Source organism: Dermacentor andersoni, chromosome 5 (assembly GCF_023375885.2).
Source record: "Dermacentor andersoni chromosome 5, qqDerAnde1_hic_scaffold, whole genome shotgun sequence".
In the NCBI taxonomy this organism is placed as follows: Eukaryota; Metazoa; Arthropoda; class Arachnida; order Ixodida; family Ixodidae; genus Dermacentor; species Dermacentor andersoni.
In genome coordinates this window covers 177,142,297-177,164,996 of record NC_092818.1, presented here as the reverse complement: position 1 = coordinate 177,164,996, position 22,700 = coordinate 177,142,297, and the positions used below count along the sequence as shown (strand labels likewise).

Sequence of the window (22,700 nt, the reverse complement as noted above, 5' to 3'; positions counted from 1 at the left end):
TACTGCTTTCTAGTCTGGGGTAACACCACTGTTTCGAATGTTCAAAAATTATTTGTTCTTCAAAAAAATATATGCTCCGCATAATTTCTGATACCTCATATGATGCCCCAACACTTCCCCTACGCCTAAAATATAAAATTGTTGGTGTAAATACATTTTTTCAATACAGGTCTGCCTGTTTTTATAAAAAAATTATAGCAAAAAAATCATCCCTTCCGTAATCGCATAGTAAAACTCACACCGCATATTACGCCATATATAGAATACGACATACTTATACATTACCCCGATGTAGAACTCACTATGGTTTCAAAATTGATATACATATTGCCTAAATGAACACTCAATACTATGATCATTTATGCTATACGTCATTATATGCTATTGGACCTTATTCGTGACTTAGTTCTCGTTGACCTTATATTCTAGAACACGCACTCAGTGCTCACTCTGTCCCTTTTTCCTCTTTCTATTCCCCTTTACCCCGCCCCCAGTGTAGGTTAGCAAACCGGATGCTATTCTGGTTCACATCCGTGCCTTTCCTGTCCTTGCTTTCTCTATCTCTCTCTCTCTCTCTCTTTTCTTCTATTATAATTTTACACTGTTTCACGTTAATCCAAATATTTTTCGTACTGTTTATTTAATATGCGAGTATTCACTACATGTTATAATTGCATATGAAGTTCCATATATCATTGTATAAAGATCTACGTAACTCTTGTACTCACAATGTCCGATATAGTTGATTGCACTACACATATTGTACTTTAATATTGCTCAACTTCTTCCTTTTATTCATTTTCTTTTTTTTTCTCCTGTCGCAACTGTCAATGTTGTTCGACATTGACATTGACCGCTTTGTCAAGCGACACCTTTGGGTTCGACAGCTTCGTCAAGGGGTCATATAGATTGCTTTTTCTCCCTGACCCCCAGTTTGTACTGCACACCGTATTGCAAACTGAAATAAAGCTTTGATTGATTGATTGGTTGATTGATTAATTTGATTGATTGATTGATTGATGACGTGCAACCAGGGTACGCGGAAAACACAAGGTCGGGTGTCTACAGCGTTTGTGAAAACAACGCATGTATGTTAAATTATGGGGTTTTACGTGCCAAACAACGATCTGATTATGAGGCATGGCATAGTGGGAGACTCCGGAAATTTGAACCACCTGGGGTTCTTTAACCTGCACCTAAATCTAAGTACATGGATGTTTTCGCATTTCGTCCCCATCGAATCCTGGCCGCCGCGGCCAGGATTCGATCCCGCGACCTCCTGCTTGGCAGCCAAATACCATAGCCACTAAGCAACCACTGCGGGTACGCATGTATATTTTGAACGGTCATGAGCGAGCGAGCGAGAGAGAGAGAGAGAGAGAGAGAGAGAGAGAGAGAGAGAGAGAGAAGTCACTGCGAAATTATAGGAGAAGCAACGAGGCCTTTCCTCTCACTCACGTAGAGCATCTAGGCGAAGAACGTGTCACGTCCTCGGCTAGACTGCGGATTTGGGGACGATTTCAACGTGAGGCTAAAATGTCGAACCGAAAAAGAAGAAGAATAAACTGGCTTGGTTTGGGGTTCAATATGCTGCAATTTCGCCGTTCCGGTTCAGTTCCAGGCTCGGAGAAATAAGACAACGGTTCGCGAACCGGTTCGAAATACCGAACTGGTTCGGCGCAATTCACATCTTCCGCCTCTCGACCATCGCGATGCACACGATGTCTGCATCGTGTGGCAGGCCAAACACGGCGCACGCAGGGCAACGACCTATTCGTATGCGCAAGTTTTGTGTGGAGGAGACGGAAACGAACTCCCTTGCTGGCACGCGGCAAACATCAGTTTGTATCTTTGCGTGAGTGGCTGCGCCTCTCGATGTCCACCAATGTGCATGACCGCCTGTGATGGACCGCCTGTTATGGACGCCTGTGGGTGTGTCGTACATGCTGCGGATTTTGCTTCTCACCTTCCGCTTATTTTTCACTCCTATTTCCCGCTTTCTTAGTGCAAGTAGATTAACCATGTCTTTCTTTTATCGCAACTCTTTCTCTCTCTTTCCATATTAATATTGAGCAAATTAATTTCATATATCTACAGCTGCCACGTGTACACAAAACCAAACATTGCATAATGATGCAGCGGCGCTGCGACAGAATGTGCGGCACCCGGTGCGGCGCTTGGAGCCTCTCACCCCTGCACTGCCCATTTCCAGCGTTTGCTTTTATCGTCATCCAAACTGATTATCTCCATGCTTTAGAAGATGAAGTCAGTCTATTGCGACGTAGAAGCGCTCATAATTAGGCACCGGTAAGTATAAAGAAGTCTGTGGTCATAACTGAATTATGATGAAGTTTGCTTTTTGTTTAGAAATGGGACGACACATTTCAACTGAGCGTTGTTACAATACCGTCAATACTTAACATTTGTTGGTAGCAGATGCTTGGACAGTCTATTGTCTGTGAGCCTATCATATTTTCGTCCAAGAAAGGGTTGACATATCTCGACTATGATTTGTAGCTTCTTGCGCTTTTGCGCTTGGCGATGCTCACATATACGTATACGCCTTCACTATACGAACAGACATGATTACTCTGTTATTGTGTATTACACATGCTCGTGTGCATCGTCTTGTTCTTCAGCCCCTCCACTCCGCCTTACCCTCTGAACCTTAACAACTGGCACAAATTAATGCTTCCGGGTTTCCGCGGCTCAGGCGAGCACAAGTGTTGGCAATGAGATCGAACATGCCTGAAGAGTCGCCGACCAGAGATGGCATAGGCTGGTGTCTATATAGCTGTGCAGGGAGTCAGGCGAGGCCGAAAGAATCGGAGTGGCGCCGGCGCGCTGTGCTTTAATCTTTACCATCTTTAATCGCTGTCTGAGCTTCTCGAAGCCGACACCGCAAATATGGAGGCGGCCCTGTCCGAGCTTGTAGCACCAGTGTTTGCCTCTGACAGAAAACAAGAAAACTAGGATATTTTCTCATCATCTCTTCGCCTCTTTCCCCATATCCCATTGTTTTTCAAATTAATTTTTCAATAATTACACCCCGAATTAATTTTACTTTTTATTGGCTTTACGCCTGCTATACCTTGGTGGTGTGGACTTCCCCTCCCCTGTATTTATGTTTCTTTATTTTATCAAGGGTGCTCCAAAAATCCTCTTTCCCCCAGTGTAGAGTAGTAAACCGGGCAGTTATTCTGGTTAACCTCTGAGCCTTTCAACTCATATATTCTTTTTAGGGTCTGTGCTCTGTAAAAATGATCTTACTTTGATCTATTAACTTATTTTGCGTCGCGCCGAGTTGCCCAATTCGGACGAGAAAGGCGGCAAAAAAGGATGCAAAATAATTTCTAAAGAATTGAGCCCCTTAGTTTGCTAACGTTTCTGCAAGAACATACAGGGGCAGCTTCTTTTTATACTTTTTTCAATGTGGGGCAGTACACGCGCGAAGTGTTCCTATTTATTACTTGCTTTCGTGCTCTGCGTTTTTTTACCTTTCTGGCTGTTAAAATGTATTACCGCCGGTGACCTGACGAAAAACGACGTGCTCAGCATCAGAACGTCATCTGCCACATCTGCCACTAATTCATGTTCCATTCACCCCTTCACACCGCACCGCTGAAGTTCAGCAGCATTGTGTGTGGTCACCTATTTTGGGAGGTAGACTATACTTGGAAAAGATGAGTGCTGAGGCTTACCTATTTTACCGCTGAACAGCTCACGTGTTCATCCCGTTGCGATGTCCGCGGAAGGGGATTTACCTCTTCTGTTAACAGCCAATCTCTCCCCCCCCCCCCCCACACACAATCGACCCCCCCCCCTTGCCCCCTAATCTTGGCGGTCTTCTCTTTGTCTGCAGTGGCCACACAACAGCGGCGATACCAGCACAGCGACGTGCAAGTCCTCTGTGCGACTGTGCGCTGGTTTCACACATCTTGAACAGATGTAATTTTTACAAGCTGTGGTTAGATCTCCTTTAAAAGTTGTGATCCTGTCACCACGCTTCAAAGTCGAACTCTCTCTTGAGCGGAGTATATCGCAGCTCGACTTATCGTTCGATGCAAAGAATTATTCTTTAAATTAGGAATTCTCGTTGAGTTCCATTGTCTGTTTAACGCTCATAGATCGGCCACCTTGTCTTATAGAATCCGCTACGTCGTGTTCAACAGACGAACGCCAGAGCCACGGAGCGCCCAGTTCAATCTGCTCGTTTGGTTAATCTCGTGGTATTTTAATTGAAAGGGGTTTGATTAACACAATGTTTGTTGTGTTTGGGATTAAACATCGCGCTTTACCAAAGCTTGTCGAAGAGCATACTGAAGCCGCTACGCTGGACGAAAATAAGGGGCGAGTTTCAGGGGGGAACTTTGGAGGCCGGAGAGTCGCGTCTCAAGTGATAAATGAGATAGTCTGATTCTCAGACGAAGGGCTGTGCTAGCCTTCGGCGTATCCTCACGTGGTTCTGGCAGCGATAGTGTTGGCGACACCATACCGAGTGGCTGCTAGTAGTGCTCGGGGTGAAACCTACATTGGCCTTGCAACGGGTAAGGTGAGTGTGTTGTATGCTGTCTCCGCCATAGCGAGAGTGCCCGTAGCCGCTGTGCAGAGCCCGTTGTTTACATTTGTTACCAGTCTTCCGGCGCGATTTGTAACGTCCATAGTCTGTTGTCCACGCCGAATATTAACAGTTCTGAACGTACTTGCCCGTTGATAAAGGACATCATTTTTTTTTCCTTTTCAAGCTTATGCTAGCGATAACCGACATATGTCTGTTGTGACCTCATGATTTAATCAGATGCGGGACTTGCTCCTTGTTTTTTGTATTTATTAAGGTGGTGGTGATAGTATTTTTGCTGCAGAGGCGTTGTTAGTATGCCAGCTGTGCCACGTTTAGTGGTCCTGAGCACTGCTGCTCAGAACAAAAGGATTTGCTCTTCGTTCAGGAGATCACAGTAATAATCGGTTTAATATAGCCGCAAAGACGAAGTGAAAAAATAAAGTTCACAATACAAGAGGCGCTGATTTAACGAGCTATATGTCATTCGTCATACTAATGTCGTATAGCTGGGCAGTGTCAAATCGCATAGCTCCTTTAAGTGCTAGCGGACTGCCATATATCTTGCACACGAAGCGATTACCTTTAGCTGCGCATTTTCAGCCGTATAATATGTATTTGCTATTTGGAGGACGCTTGCTATAACCTGCAGAAGACGGTGAGCTACCACAATAATGGTGCCCGATCAAGGATTACAGGAATAGCTGAGCAATAGGACCGCTGCTTTTCTTTGACGAAGCTTAAGTGAACTAAACAGGACCACCGATACGTTCTTCTCGATACGAATCGGTATTTTGAACAGGCCCGCGCGGAACTCGACAACAAAGGACCGACTGACGGGCAACGTGGCACCATCTATTGGTGAACGGGTACACTGATGGCGCAACGTCGCTAGTGGCCTGGATGAGAGCCGATACAGGCGTGCTGATTTGCGTTCTCTCAGTTTGGGTCGCGCATCCGCAAGAGTGCGACTGCGGCAAGTCGTGTGTTGTATGCTGGGTTATCCGTCTTCTTCTTCTTTTTTTTTTTTTTTTTTGCGCACCATATGCGGTTTTTTAGCCTCGCGTGAATTGAGGTCTTCTGACCCTGCTGTTATCCCTCTGAGAGACTTTGTACATTCATTATATTGCACTTTACCTTCAATTCTTTTGAAAATTTACCAGGAAGCGATTGCGCAATGTATTCATCCCGAATACGAAGTCAGGTGCACGCGAAACTGTAGGGAAGGGGTTTTCTTGCCGCAAAATTAGGGGGAATTTTACTCTAATTTGAACTACACCGTTGCGTTCTCAAATATTACGAGGAGCACCTCTGCAGTACCTTTCGAATACCGCGAGATGATATGAAAATTCAGGGTGCAACACCAACATGTCAACCCACGACGTGATATTACAACTTCTGTGTTTAGGCTAAGGAAAACAGTGTTTAGTATAACTACCTTTGAAGATATGGTTACGTTGTTCACACAAACATTGCCATCCTGATTTTGACATGTAATCGTGGTATTTCGAACGAAGACTTGGGTGTTCGCGTACCTAACAGAGCAGTGCGTAACAAAAGCCAACTCGAAACCTATTGTGCCCTGAACTGTCTTCGTGTCTGGAGGTTATAGAAAGTCTTTTACTATCCTGAAGTCTTGAGCACAGACAGGCAACACGGCTAGGTTGGTCATATCGGCTGTGTTTGTAATGTCCATGCTGAATACGCATAATGCCTATTTAAGTGCCCGTGTTAAATGCGTAGTAATTGCGTTTCATGTTGGACTTGATCGTTGTGTGCTACGTGTAAGCTCTCGCTGTCACGTTTCTTGGTTGCGTTGTTTGACATGAATGCTTTTCTTTTATTATTTGTCATCTGTGAACATGACAATTATGCACACAGACGCATGTGTCTCATTGTGATCTTTTTATCCCATGTTTGTGACTCTTGAAACTTCCTATCGCGGCCTAAAATACGTGGGGTGTCCGTCAAATGTTTTATAGCTTCTATGTCCGCCTCGCCCGTAAAATTTATATGCATTGTTGGAAGATTGTGACAATGATGATGATGAACATAATACTACCTATCGCGTATTTTAGAAGCTGCTTGAGCAAGAAAGGCCGATAATTGCGTCATCAACACATTTATCTTTGTACCAGTGCAGATAAACAAACCTAAAAGACAAACAACAAATAAGTTTATTTTAGTAGATTAGTGCGTCAAACTTATAAAACCCATGATACGGCTTCTAATAAAACATTTTTGAGAGCACGGCTTGCGTTTATCTCCTCTGATATCCGTTGCTTTCGAAGTTGTTGTGCTCAACACTAGAAAAATAACTTCTGCAGTAACACTTTTGGATCAAAATTACTGATTACTATAACAGAGAAACAGAAGGACAAAACTCAGAGGCAATGGCGTCACTTTACGTCATAGGTCACAAGCCATTTTCTCGTGTTATGGTCAATTTAGCGAAAAGGGAATCCCTAAAAGTTGCCAGATTCAACGTGTCCTTAAATTACCATGCAATGCGTTTAATACCCCCCCCCCCCCCCCCCTCCATCTCTGTCTTAAATCGACAAACCATTAATACCTTGCCGAAATCTATGGTGTCATAGCGACGTGGTGCGGGATTTTAACGTTGGCATTGCCACCCGTATTTCTGTTTTGCCTTCCTTTCTGACTTTCCGCGCCTTTGCTGCCAGCATACAGGTATAGATTAAGAGAAGCAAGCACCTTGCGCATACAAGAATTCAAGGTCTGTTGGCCCCAAGGTGATCTTGCGTACTCGAGCAGAACGAAACCCCTGCATCCTCTGATGAAAAATCTGTGTTAAAGCTAGTCTATTAGCGATTCTAGGAGTATAGTCTGGTAAACTTGATTACCTCTGCATCCTTTGATGAAAAATCTGTTAAAACTGGTCTGCTTACGATTCAAAGAGTACCCAAGTAGCACAAAAGAGATACGTAACGTTTTCGTAGCGTTTATCCAAGACGATAAAAACGGGTTAAAGAAGACACGAATGAGAGAACTTCGGCGGGAAAACGTCGTATATCTCTGCTAATGTCCGGCTTAATTACTTTCTTGAGACGATCTAGAACAGGTCTGCAAGACTTATTCGAAAAGCTGGTCTAGAAATAGGATTGGGAAAGACACAAGTAATCCCTTTGGCAAAACTATTCGTAACCAATTTCTAAACGTTTTTAGGACGTTATCAAAAAGCTGGTCTAGAAGCGGTCTTGAAAGGTTTACGATCATCTGAAGCTAATTTTCGCGGGTGACGGGCGCGATCAGACATCGTTGTTCAAAACACGCGTTTAGTTTCGCCTCACGCGACTGGCCTATGCCGCGCAGACGTCGTCAGCCGCACCCGTTGGCACGGCCTAGGCCAATCGCGTGAGGTGAAACTGATCGAGCGTTTCGAACAACGATCTCCAATCGCGCCCCAGATGAGTAGAAGCGTCGGTGTTGACTGTAAGAGCCACGGCGCAGTGCCAAGCACTGTTCCCCGCATGGCCGGCGCATCCTCTACCAAGTCGCACGAAAATGAGCCTGTTAGGAATAATAAATCCTTAATACCGCCTTTAGTAAGCTACGATGCTTACAACCACAATGGGAATGACATCCTGCAAAGAACAAATGGCCACGTCTTGGCAGGTGGCCAGACCAAGCCCTTCATGCCAAGAGTGCATGAAATGAGAACATTGTGACAAACCAAAAACACTTTATTAAAATGTAATGCTTATGCAAGGTTCGAACAAACTGTGTGAGAAATGCAAATAGAAGTAAAGGTACATCAACAATGACAAAAGTCGCAGAAAGGATTCGTAATGAACTCGAAAGTGAACATTCACTAGCACATAAACAAAATTCCAAGTACACATACAAAAATGAACAGAAAAACCTGGAGTGTACTAAAGTGTCTAATTTATCATAGTAAAGTGCACGTGCTATTAGATGGACTAGAGTTATGCAGAAGTGACATCGGAGCGAATGGAAGAAGTAGACTGAAAAATGCAAGAGTATGAATCGGATGGTAACTGCCTCCAAGCAATGTTACCTATCAGCTAGAAGCTTGAAAAGAGCACAAAAAGAAATACTACCGCATACCATTCCTGTGACAGAAATAAAAAAAATGGGAACAATGCAAAATTGGAAATATTGCCTTTAGGATATATCAAAGAAGGTAATGGCGAGAAAAAATAACCATACAACAAAAAAGCAAAAAGTGAAATTAGTACAGAATACTTAAACGGGGGATTCAGTGTAACAAGTGAACACTACTGTAGTACAGCGAACGATGAGACAGTAATGCTGCATCTTGCCACTCCAGAACGTGAGAAATGAATATGCAAGCCTCATATTAGAAACTTACATAAACATGGAAATAAACTGGAATGCACTGGAAGCTGCATTTGTGTAACAAAGGAAGCAATGGTCATAATAAATAATATGTGTTTTATCTAAAAAGCCCTTTACAAGAGGCAAAGTTGTACCTCTCTGGCAAAAACAAAGTTGCAAAGAATAATTTGCAAACCGGCAAATACATTAATTACCACACTGACATGTCACACTTTGCGCACATCTCCAGTCTCCTAAAGTAAAAAAAAAAAGCACTCTGAATGAGAAAAACGTTTAACACATGTAGCCCAGAGCAAGTTCTTTGCCAGTTCACTCACACTTTCACATCCAAAAACATTTGCCACAAAGTTCAGGCACAGTTCCACTGATCTTTACCAATTCACCCCCACTTTCACGTCCAAAAATATTTGGCACACAGTCCAGGCAGAGCTTCATAGATAAACAGCTTGAGAGCACCCTACTGATTATTGTGCAGTCCCGCTGCTGGAAATAGAACTGCCGCACATGCTGGTAGTGGTTTCAATGTAGACACACTTGCTGCCCTGGACAGGTATGCTCAGATATCTGCACTGGTGCTCCATTTTGTCGAAGTAGACACATTGATGCACTACGCTGGTAATTGAAATGTATTGAATGCACAAGTATTGGCTTCACCAGAGAGACTTGCCCACATACCACCACTGGCATATATATGCACTTGCTCTTCACTCAGTAGCATTGAACTTAAAGTGTTCCCTATGTGGGAGCCATGTGTAAAACCGGTGTCACACGACCACTCTCGATCGCGATCACGCCCGATCCGGATCGAAATCATCGATGCGACTGGCTCACTCTCGTAGCTTGCGCAGAGGAGCCAATCACGACCGAGAAATTCGATTTGTAACGGACTGGATAGCGGCTAAAAGAGCCCCGTGTGAAACCGGTATCAAATAATGCACAGACGTACGCTAGGAAAATGTGTTGCACAAGGACAAAGAACTGCGACATGCCCTGTTGTGCGAAGCGCGCGAACAGAACACATGTATATATATATACATAAAAAAAACTGCGAGAGCGCTTCGCGAACTCCATGCGCACACATGGCACCCGCACGAACTCGGCAGGCCGCCGTAAAGCGCGAAGGGCGCACAGCGTACATTCCGACACATGTCCCAAACTGCAAACAATCGTACTACCTAAAGCATACAAGTTATTTTATACCAAGGGCATACTCGACTCACGTATGCAGTATCCACAAGCGAGTTATGCAGCGTACATGCTGTATCCATTCGCCAAATAGTAAAATTGATAACAAGCACAAAGCTACAAGGGACTCAATACATTACTACCATTTGAGGCGTCAAATAAAACCGAATTTGGCCGTTTCATATATTGGACACAATATATGGACACATGTGGTACCCGGTAATACCATGAAATACCCATCACGTGGGTAAAGGGGGCGAAAACACAATCGAGAACCTGAAGCGCAAACGATAAAAGCACGGTATGGTGCACGCAAAATTCTGTCAGTGCGCTGTAGCGCGAGGGAAGAAAATAGGGCGAGCACTTGACCTCACCTTTTGGGATACCGCACTAGTACTGAATCATTAAAAAAAAAGCCTGTTTGAACCAGTTTCCTTGTCTGCAACACTCTTGCTAAACGGGAGACTAAAATACCACGATGACGGCTCTATATTGCGGAGATCGGCAAGGTGCGCACAGACAGAAATTTTGCCGCCTTTCTTCGCATTCTGCAAAATGCTTTCTTGTTAGGATCACGCATAGCGGCCGATCCCGACGCTAGGGACACACAGGCACGATTTCGTCCCTCTAACTTTCGTCCTTATACTGCCCTTAACGCCTTAATTACAGCGTCAGTGAAAAGGCGCCTCACATAACATGACAATGAACTTGAAGAGCTGATTAGTGCCCTCCACTCCGCGCCCTCCAATTGAAAACACTACTGATTTCCAAATTAAACTACACAAACAGATCGCACAACCCAAACTAATCACAGAACGTCGTTTTCTTGACGGCAAAACCCTGCAACACTTACATGACAAAGGGCAGCGGCAGCACATTCAGAACAGCCGCTATCATACCACAGCGCAATGCAAGTGCGATAACGCTATTATGCCCGGCTCAAATAGATCGCACAACCCAAACTAATCACAGAATGTCGTTTTCTTGACAGCAAAGCACTGCAACACTTACATGACAAAGGGCAGCGGCAGCACATTCAGAACAGTCGCAAACAAACCATAGTGCCATGCGAGTGCGATAACGCAACTATGCCCGGCTTCACGAATAACATGACCGCCTTGGTCACATAACAATTGAAAACACTACTGATTTCCAAATTAAAACCACACAAACATATCGCACAACCCAAACTGATCACGGAATATCGTTTTCTTGACAGCAAAACACTGCAACACTTACATAGCAAAGGGCAGCGGCAGCACATTCAGAACAGCCGCAAACACACCACAGCGCAATACGAGTGCGGTGACGCGACGACGCCATGACGACGCGACTATGCCCGGCTCGCCCGGGATCACGAATCACGTGGCCACCTTGGTCACATGATTTGACGACGGTATCGCCACCTTGCGCAAGGTTGGATCGCGTTGATGGGTTGTTGAATATTGTAGAAGCCGCTAAAGAGGCTGACGCGCCGTGGCGTGGCGGTGGCGCCTTGAGTCGTTTTCAAAACGTATTCACCCCTCGTTTTTAAGCTGCGTGGCTTCCAACGTTATCAAAACGTATTCACCCCTCGTTTTCAAGCTATCTTGTTTGGAACGTCTTTGATGCGTCGATTTTGGTCAAAAATCCGTTTCAGACGTTGAACCCCTTATACGACGTTTTCAAGACTTTGTGTGCTACCTGGGTATAGTGTGCTAAACTTGATTGCCTTAGAATTTATCTTAGTGTTTCTTTATATTATGTTCATTGGTCTGCATAGAGCTTCTGGGTGCGTAATTATAATCAAGAGGTGTTTTACTTCCTATCCGGTTTAGCTATCAGTGTTCATCAACATGCGGAAAGTAGGAGTGCTTGTAAATGGGCAGCCAGTGAGTCGACTTGAACAGAACTGGCTGATTTAAAAGAAAAGTTAAAATTTATGATTGGTTCGAGAAAATTTTTTATTTTAGTCCCTTGCGAAATACCAAACACGCTGGACGAAATACGCAAAAAAAAAAAAAAAAAACATTAACGAATTTCAAGGTTTCAGCCTTTGCACTACGATGCTAGTAGTACACTGTACAGACACCATCACTATCTTATAAAGTGGGTCCGACAGCTCATCTTTAGCGAAAAAATAAAGGTAGGAACAACCTAATACTGCGAAATTATCACCTCTTTTTAGTGAGTCTCGTAAAAGCCATGTTCAGAAATTAGCGGTGTACGCTCTATACGGGGTGTTTCAGTGAAGGCTCTCAAAAATTCTTAAAGGTAGCCTGTGGCAGGTAGCACAATTCTAGTTTATGGGCTGGTCTACTTGAAGAGACGGACATTACTTGCACGAAAAACTGAAATCCATAATCGACTAATTAACAAAAATGCACTAATTAAGTTTTGACTAATTACTTTATAGTCCATAGTGCAATTTACAAATTCTAGCCGTGGAATTCATAAGGCTGATTCACTTGGAACCAATTCTCAGTATGACACCAGTTTCAAAATATTAATTCCTGAACTTTGCGGAGAAATGCATTGGCGTTCCAGTTACTTTTGTGCTTGAATGTATAAAACGACGTTTTGTTATGAGAGGAACACTACTCGAACACCAATGCATTTTCCCGCAACGTTCGAGAATCAATATCTAGAAACTGGTGTCATCCTGAGAATTCATTCTAAGTGGATCTGGCTTGCGAACTCCACGGCTGGAATTTGTAAATTGCAACATGGGCCATGAGGTAATTAGCTAAAAACGTTAATTAATGATGTTTTGTTAATGTGTCGATTATGAATTTCAATTTGTTTTGCAAGTAGTGTCCGCCGCGCTTCGAGTAGACCACCTCATGAACTAAAACTGTGCTAACTTGCCACAGGCAACCTTCAAGAATTTTCGAATGTATCCGATGAAACACTCTGTATACTAGCTTGATACATCAATTTTGTTCACTTTAAACATTGTAGAACTTGTAGTATAGTGAGTTTTCACGCCTGTTTTATTTGGCTTAACACCGATTTCCACATAAGCGCGTGAACCGACGATTTTTTATCGCACGGTTTTGGGGTTGTTAAGCTTGATAATATATTTATGATTTTCTTATATAGAACATTTTAACAATTCTGTGAATACCTTTTCCCATAGTAGATTGATTTTCCCCTAGTAGATGACTGGTTGCGGGAATACACGGCTTGGTGGTGGCGTTGAGTGGCAGTGGGGAAACAAATTAAACGAAGAAACAAAACAAAACCGTAACAAATACAAAACACTCCAGGCCTCGCACAACACAGAACCAAGAGTGTGTGGGTAAGTCACCAACAGCTTTCTTTCTTGGTCGGAATTTATCCTTCGACTTTATTTACTCTTTTGTGGTGGATTTTGTTCCTTTCGCCTTGTTAGGGCGCTGACCTCCGTCGGGTGCTGTTCGAACACAGCAACATAAGCTCGGTTATAACTTGACGTGGCCTGTTAGCATTCCATGGCTACTGTAGCCTTAAAAAGAGGCCTGAGATAACGTTACACTGGTGGGTAAATCATTCAGGTCCGTCTGGGTGTACTTCGAAAAAAAAAATAAAGAAAAGGTTGCTTAAAGTAGAAGATTGGCACTTCGTTCCCAACATTGGAGCAGATGATGCCATGATGACGTCATAGTTTGCACATGTTTGCGTATCACGTTCCCGCGCTTGAAAAGGGGACAAAATTTGCCAGGTTCAGGCTGTTTTGGAACGCATCCTGGTCTCCTTTATCACTCAGTGGTTGTCTAACCTAATCCGGAGGTTGTGAAGATACATTATGTCGCGCAGAGGCCGTTGCAGAAATTTCAGTTCAGCCTCGCCACAATTGTTTCGTCTTTACGTCATTTTCTACGATTAGAAGTATCTCGTTAAATATCGCCTCTTAGGTATACCAGCTGACCAATCCAACCTGGACTAACCTAACATTTAGCTTTAGCGTCCAAGTACTGACATGGCATTTCCGACTCTTCATTTTTTATTTATTTATAGAAAATGCGATCTTTTGCAGTATCTTCGCAGATACATGCAAACAGAGCAATAAACATTGACAAGCATTATCAAATACAATGTAGGAAGAAAAATTCAGAATAGTAAACGAAAATACACATTAAGAAAGGATGTGATAGAACTGCATTTAAAAACACATTATAAAGTCCTGTGTTATGGTTTGCTCTGAAAGTTTATTCCAGTTTATTATGGCTCGTGAAAAAACAAGAATATATAAAGCAACGAAGGGCCGGAGTCTCGGAACGCCGAACGAATACGGGCACTCCTCAGATTCTTTTAAGTAACCTATACAATAATAACTTTCAGGCGAACCAAGTTGGGTTTAGTTTCACAGGAGGTGTATGTCATCACGTCATGACGCAGAAGGCGTCACGTGTGAGCAGAGCATAGTGAAGTCTTCCTTCGCACTCATTCCAGTTCGCTCGGTCGTCTGTTATGCTGCTACATCGGAGTGCGCACCGAGTCGATAAGTTGGGCACAAAAGCGAGTGGGGGAAGTTGTACGACGAGGCCTGGCAACACGTGTTGCTGGGAAATCTTCTTAATGCGCGAAGAAGAACCTCGCGTGTCTCGAACCACATTGGTTGGAGTTAACCGAGAGATAAGGTAATCCAGCTGAGCTCCCATGAAGTTAGAAAGTGTGTTTCTGCTCATATACCGTGTAGCGTGGCAATCAATTTTCGTTCTCTTTGGTTACCATTGATGCCTGGCAACGTTATCGACAGCTAACTTTTCACAGTTGTGATAATTTGTGCTTGTTGCTGTGCCAGTTCTAAAAGAATGATTCTAGTGCATGTACACGGGGAAAAAGCGCTCTCTGTGCTGACTTCTTTTTCTCTTGAAAGTTGTCATCCTCCTAAGAATGGCTACCTAGTCCTTTAATTTACTTATTTTGCCCTAAAGTTGTTGTGTGTATACTTTGTTGGCGCTGTGCCGTTGACTTGCGCGATTTGAAATTTCTCGCGGTATACGCATAAACTAGAAATGCAGACCATTCAAGTGTTCCACGATGGAGCGAACATCGCGTACTCTCAATAATATCGTGTGATTGATGCGGCTTCTAAAGAACCGATAGGAAGCCTGATTAAAAAGAAGGTCCGAGAACGTAATATCCACCGAAGCGATTTTCCGGGCACAAGCTCCTCATTCTTTTGGCAAACTTTCTTCCCAGCCATGATGGCACCTTTGCTGCAGTGAGAGAAAATACACTGGTTCTTTCTGCCCGCCTACGCGGAAGAAATCAAGGAACGTGCCTGGTTGTAGGACTGCAATAATGCTAGAGAAGCTTGGCGCAGCTGGTGGGCGAGGGCGATGGACGGGAGAGACTTCAGGCCTAAGCAGAAGCAAGTCTGCAAATGTCACGGCACGTGCCTAACAGATCTCGTTGCTTGTCATTTGAAGGAGGAAACGGGCTTCTCGAGATTTCCCCGGAGGCTCTGCCCCTCACGGGAGAAACGAAAATGATAAGATACAGTATTCTTGGGCATTTGCAGCATTCGAAAAATGAAACCTTTGTTACCTCGCTCGTGTGACTATGACCTGGCGCGCTTCTTGCCTCTCTAATGAACTTCTCAGCTCTTTGCGCGTCTTCGACGACAACAGGTGGCGTTGACGTGCAAGGGGCTTTTTGTCCATTACGCGCAACCAGTAAGAGCTCGCACAGGCACTAATTTAGGCTTGTCGCGCGAAACGCGTCGTTTCGTTGCAACACCAGTGAGCTTTGATGTAGCGCCGGCAGGACGATTGTAACGTTCCATTCCATTTTTTCGAAGTGGTACTGAAGAAGATGATTGCGCACGGGTCGACAAGAATTCATAGTCATTTGCTCGAATGAGTTGAGAGCCTCAAGAATGCTGCGCGCCGACGTTCAGTTGGTAATTAGATCGGTAAAAAAAAATATGCCATCGTATCGATACCAGACTCCAGGATTTTCTGGCTGGAATGAGGTGAAAAGTGCGCACGGATGTTGCGTCATCAGTTTTACGATGAAAGGTCTCGTAAAAATACATTAACCTTGTGCATTGCTTTCACATGGTTTCTTCTATGTCGCAAGCTTCTCCACTTTCGTTTTGCGCCGGCCTCAGCAAGCCAGATGGTGACTTGGCAGCCGGCTTAGTCTAAAACACCTGTCGTTATGACCGTGTATAGAGGGAGCGCCAGTATAAAATTAGCCCGCCTAATTTGCATTAAAAACCGGTAACTAAATCTCTCTCTCTCTTTTTTGTCGCTATTAAAAGCATCCCACGAAGTGAGTTATTCACATCACAAGCGGTACATAGCATCGCTCAGCAACTTGAATATACGAACTCTCACTTCCGCAGTAGGCTAATTAAGCTAGTGTTCCCTTTCACATCGGACGCGCCTGTACAGTGTGCTATGACTTCCTTCATGACTGCCGTAGTAGTACAGCGTCGCTGTCTTATACTGTTGCCCGATGTGGTGCGTGATGCGGAAACTCATATTGCAGATAGATGAGCAAGTAGACCTAGCGCTAAATCAGGGCTATGTGAGCGGCTGCTTCTTCGGGGGATTGGGATGAAAGGGAGGGGGGGGGAGGGAGGTGAAGCTAGAGCTCATTACAGCACCGCCTCTTTATGCTCTTTGATCCTCAGCGTGTGCCTACACGCTTCATTTTACAAGCACCGTTCCATAGATTACCGGCTTCCGCGACTAGACGTCTTCTCTTTGCCCAATTTCACGCCAGTCCCGAGGGAAATCTCGCGAGTTTCCTTGTCTTGTTCTAACCGATAGGCGGTGAGATCTGCTCGTCAAGTCTTTCGGGCTTCGAACGTCGACGGCTTACAGAACGACTGCTGCGCAAGTCATCCCGCAACTCGGTGAAATCGTCAGAAACTCGGTCGGTTCACGTTGGCACGTCTCTGAAGAAGCCCCAGGGAACCGAACGGCTTTGGTCGACTCCATTGGGCGTCAGAGATATCCGAGCCTGATCGAGGGCGGCGCGCGAAGTGTGATTCCATCTAGACTAGGGAAGAAATATAACAGAAATAGCCCGGAATCGCCGTCACATTAGAGGTCTGCGTGGTTATCGCTTCAGTTCAGCGTCTTCTGCGATTTTACTTTTGGTAATTTGCTTTCTAACGCTCAACGTGCTGAGCTAAATTGCTCAGCGAGTGATTTAGAACGAAACTCTAGTCCTAGGCATCGGGCGTGATGTGGCTCTGTCGGTAATTATTATAAGTCGCACGAATTACGGCTTAATCAGAACGCGCATCTTTATAACGGAGGCATGTCGTGGAACGCAATTAAGGAGTGAGATGGCGGGTTGAGGACTTAAGCAGGCGTAACTGCGAGTTGCGTGCGTATATCCATGCATCGTTCACACGCCGGTGCTGCGAGCTTCATGCGTAAGCATCGTCGTCGAGGCCGCGAAGCCGTTAATTCCCGAGAATTCGCTCGGGCCTGCATTTTGTAAGGATTATTTTTTTCTCCGCTTCTATGCATTTCTCGTCATCTGTCCCAGCGAGTGGCCAATTCAAGCGATAGCGAGGGCGTGGCATCGTGCGAGCCAATGCCGAGAAAATGTATTTTGAAGTATCGAAAATAGTACCACTTTAAGTTTTGCTCTTCTCTTCAAAAATGATTGCTATGAGGCTATGATTGAGACGAAAGAATAGTTCAATCGGCAGCTGCACACCGCCCTCAAGTTTACCCCTCGCCGATGCAACATAAGAATATGAATAAACGACGGAAAGTGAAGAATGAATTAAGGAAGAACAAGAGAATTCATGGCGGGAACGTCGCATTCCCTCTCACCCTTCATACCGTTGAAAATAATAATAGTAATAATAATAATAATAAAGGAAGGGCAGATAGAGACTCATGGCATGGCATGGCAAGAACTTTATTTTAGTCCAGAGAAACTAGGGTCCGAGGGCACAAGCCCCCAGGCTAAGTCGGTGGCTCCGCCCACGTAGGCACCGGTAGGCCAAAGGCTTTCCCGATGTCGTGAGCTCTCCGGACGGCCAGGAGTTGATCTTGGAGGACTTCGCTGGATATGCGCCGACTCCAGTCCTCCTCACTGTTGAGATCCGAAGCCCTCTGGTTGGGGCACAGCCAGAACATATGATCAAATAGGCACGAAGTGTGTCCACAACTTTTACATTCCGCGGGAAAATCCCGGTCAATTTTGTTAAGCACAAAAGGTGTGGGATAAGATTTAGTTTGTAGCATTCTTAATGTGACTGCCTGAGCTCGGTTGAGCTTCTGATGGGGGGGAGGAAAAAACCTCCTGCCTTCCCTATAGTGTGAGGTGATCTCGTGAAAAGTAGTAAGTGGGTCTTTGTAGGAGCCGCAGTCATCCTGGAGCAGTTCCTGATCTGATGCGCGGCATGTGAGATCTCGCACAGCAGAGTGAGCTTGCTCGTTAGCATTGCAGCCACTGGGGCTGACCGCGTGGCCCTGATGAGCCGGAAACCAGACTAGGTGTGAGCTACCCAGTTGGTCGTAATTATGAGTATTAATACTGTGTAAAAGTAACTTGTGTGCTTCCACTGAGATGAAGCCGGCTGAGTAATTCCTAATAGCTGTACGGGAATCAGAGAAAATCGTGGAGCCTCTCCTCATTGTAATTGCAAGTGCTATGCTTGCTTCTTCGGCGGCATGAATGGAGGTCGTTCTTAGTGACGCCGCGTTTATTAATTTACCGCTCTCATCGACCACGGCAAGAGCGTAGAGACTCAGTGAATTTTTTTTAAAATTTCTATGCAAAACGTCATGGGTCACGTTGCGATGCATAAAGTACTACTGCGACGCCAAATATTCGCACATAATTTACCATTGCATATTTAGCGCAAGTGTGCCGCTGTAATTTATCAACGAGATACTGAATATACTATATACTAATGCCGAAAGCACTCCAGTAAAGCCTGGTAGCCTTGGTTAACGAATTCCAAGCAATGGAATTGTATACCACACGGGTGCACCTACGAAATCACCTGGCCGCCGGGTTATTCCTTTGTACAAACAGGCACGTGTCAAAACGTTAATGTACGTTAAACTGGAGTCTTCATCACGTGTGCCTGTTTCCGCTATCCCTCAAGAACGCTTACCCCTTCTTACCACAGTTTATCTGAAGGGATCTCCAAGATGAGCGCCTACAACCATGCAAAGTTTTCGATGTTCGAGTGAGACTCAGGCCGTGACATGTTTGCTGTACGCACGCATGGCAATAGTCATTTCGTTATTAAGCGATGTATTTAATTTTTGCTTTTCGCTCCGAGTGCAGTGCCTTGCCTTAAAAATTATTACCTGAAATTCCTGCTTGGTTGTTCGTGTCGCAGGTCGAACCCGTGTGACGCCGACGCGATGCCAGCGTGGCCGCTGGGATATCAGGTCTGCGGATTGCTCTTGGCCTCCTGCCACTTCGCTGCAGTCAGCATGGCGGTGCCTGACGAGCCAGAGTCCGAGCACAGCAACCAAAGTTTCTGCAGCAGGTACCACTGCTGTACTCATGAGCCGGGCCATCTGAATATGGACTGCTCGGCCCGGAACGCCTCCGAGCTCCAAGGAGTCTCGGTTCCTGAGCCCATTACGTCGCTGTCGCTGCAGCACAACCGCATATCGCACCTCCAGCGAGGTTCCTTCGCGTCGGCGCCCACACTTTCGAGGCTGGACCTGTCGTACAACAACATAGCTTCTATGTCACGAGGCTGGTGGATGCCGGTCAGTGGCAGCCGTAGTAACGCCACTTCGGGGCTCAGGTCTCTCTCTCTGTCCAACAACGCGATGCGCATCGTCAACAGCTCTTCCTTCCACGGACTGAACACGCTCGTGGCCCTCGACCTCAGCTACAACCGGATTCGCATCCTCAGCGGCGAAAGCTTCGCGGGATTAACGAATCTAGAGGAACTCGTGGTGGACCACAACCCAATATACTATTTGCGGGAGAACGCCTTCACTCATATCTCGCGACTTCGCGTGCTTCAGATGAACCACTTGGCACATGTGGTAATTAATCCAACTGCCTTTCGTTTCGTGTCTGGCGTTAGGACTCTAGGGTTGGCCGGTAACGACCTCCGAGAAGTTCCCCAGCAGGCCTTCCGGACGCTGAAGTCGCTGCGTTCGCTCGATTTGAGCCGAAACCTGTTTAGAGTCATCGCCGGTTCGAGCCTGTATGGCTTGCCGATGCTGAGCGTACTGCGTCTCAACGACCTGCACGTGCTGACCAAGGTGGATGCGCACGCCTTCGGACTCCTGCCCAGCCTGAAGGAGCTGCATCTCAGCTACAACCCGAAGCTGACGGAGGTAGCCAAGAGTTTTATATGAGCCAATAAGTAAGATTAATCTTCGGATAAGTTGTGGGTTCGATCTCTTCTTGCACTGCGCAGAACACGGGAGCTTGGATAACCTTGCTTGTCATACGCGCCGGTCGTTTATTTCATTCAAGCCATCCGTCGTAACGTGTAGCCACTTGGTGCATCCTGACGGAATGACAGAAGTAACGATAGAACAGAGCAGGGCCAAGACAGAACAGGGATATAACAGAGACGCCGCTTTAGCAGCCGCAGGGGAATGTGTAATGACACGTTGTTGCTGCGAATTTGTTTTATTGTTAAATACACATTTGGAGGTTATACTGAAGTTCATGTTCATGGCTTCGCGGAGCATACGCAGAGTGGGCACATGTGGTACGTACTGAAAAGACCGCATCCCTTTCTAAGCGGCGTCGCCGCCTGAAAGGAAGTGGTGTCGACCGGACAGTGCAAGATTGTAGCCGCTGGTACATTTCGGGCCGAATTAACAAAGGGCTGTTTGCCATTAGCCGGCCGTCTTCGCCATTAACACGTCCTCCATCACAATTGGCTGACATGTGCTCCAACCAACAATTCCAGCATCAGAACTTACTTTGTGAATACCGGCCCAGGAGGTTCTGTTCTATCCGGAGTCTAAAGCAGCATCCCTCTCAATGTCAATCACATCAGGTGCACCAAAGAAACGCGCATGTCGTTAAACGCGAGCACTTTTCCATCAGTGGGTAGTGTGATGTCCAAAGTGTTGTCAAGTCTTAGAAAGCACACGATGGGCTGCCAGGAAATCTTGTTGGACGATATTTATAGCGGAATATTTACTTCCTCTTGTAGCGCTGGTTGCCAGGGCCGTCAGCGTGTTTGCAGTCAACATGTTTGTTCGTATACAGATAAGTGGGGGTAACTAGTAGCCGACGTTAGCTTTTGCTACGCACGGCGTCGGCTGATATGGTTTTTTTCCAAGAGTGTGCTTTCCTATTTTCTGCACGTAAACAGCAAGCTTTTAGTCATTTGAAAAGATTACCAAGGGAAAAGTTGGGAACAACTTCAAAGGAAGCCTGAGAGTAACAAACTGGAGCGCAGGGAGGGAAGAAGGGGAAGGGGGGTGGGCACTGGCATCTTTTATAGCGATAGCTGTTATAAGCTCACTGATCTAGTTGTTTTGATCTCCACCGGTGACCGCTGCCGTTGGTCGCTTGAATCCCAAAATCTGTCGTGCGCAAAGCTTACACAGAAAGGAAATAATTCTCATTGGGCTGCGAGCATTCCAACTTACAACTTACAGATTGACAGTCTAGTATTGTATCGCTCAACCAATTATACATTTTTTTCTTTATTGCCATTTTTCGACATATTATACTTCTAAATACTCATCAGGGATCAAGCACAAAGAATGACATTCAATGAATGACGTTATTACATCAGGTGCGTCCGCCGTACTGGCGTGACGTTGTCATATGAAATTGCAGTCAGTGCGCACGTATGTTCGGGAATGTATGGCACGTTTTATCAAGTTACAGAAAAAGCAACTGCGTGTTCCTGATTTGCTAAGGAGGGTTGAACCTCTGGCCTCTCAGCCAATCTACCGATGCTACACCAGCGGAAAATACTGATCCTGGAGGGCGCGATCGCGCCAGCTGCTGCCATGATTGGCTAACTGAACATCTGTTTACTGTACAGAGCTGACATCCGCGCTTTCTTCGTGTTCTAACACGTCGCGTTGCCGTTTTCGGAGGTGGTCCTAAACGAATTAAGTCTTCTTCTGCTACACGTAATGACAATGATTGAGCGCATCTGCTTGGCCTTCATTAGTCTTCTTCTCTTAGCGCTTCTCATGTTTACTGGTTGGCACAGACGTCTTCTCGTTTTCTATAGCATGATAGCGTGAGGACTACTAATGGGGTGGCCAAAATATACATGTGAGAAAAACTGACTAAATTTTTTGAAAGAAACTAAAAGGTTGCTTTAGTAGAGACCAGTGCAAAGTCCCGTTAGATAAAAGGAGGAAGAAAAACCGAGTCTTTTCACTTAACCGCTGGGAGGCGCAACTTCCACAAATGAATACGACTCGCACTTTCACTTCTTGAAAGGAGGGTGCTCGCTCGCCACATGCGAATGTTCACTCCAAGAAATATCGCGCGAAATGCGCATTTATACTTCGCCAGCTACCGCATCACTGCTTCACGTTACAGGCAAAACTAATTTCTTATTTAAGTTGTGTATGAATTTTATTTTTCTTATCTTTGATCGAATTGGTACTACTGTAAAATCACTGTAGTTGACCTTCCGGATGCGTCTAGTGCCATTAGATCAGGTCCTCCGATGATGATTTAGCCAGGGTGCTGGATGATGTGA

General features: G+C 45.3%; 1 protein-coding gene across 1 annotated transcript in view; it reads left to right on the top strand.

The window, feature by feature from the left end:
• Positions 1 to 22,700, top strand: part of LOC126531657 (uncharacterized) — a 35,318-nt gene that overhangs the window by 6,566 nt on the left and 6,052 nt on the right. Inside the window, exon 2 of the mRNA XM_050179294.3 lies at positions 19,380 to 20,343. Coding sequence (XP_050035251.1) covers positions 19,405 to 20,343 — 939 coding nt within the window. The 5' untranslated portion in view covers positions 19,380 to 19,404. The remainder of the gene's footprint in view (positions 1 to 19,379; positions 20,344 to 22,700) is intronic.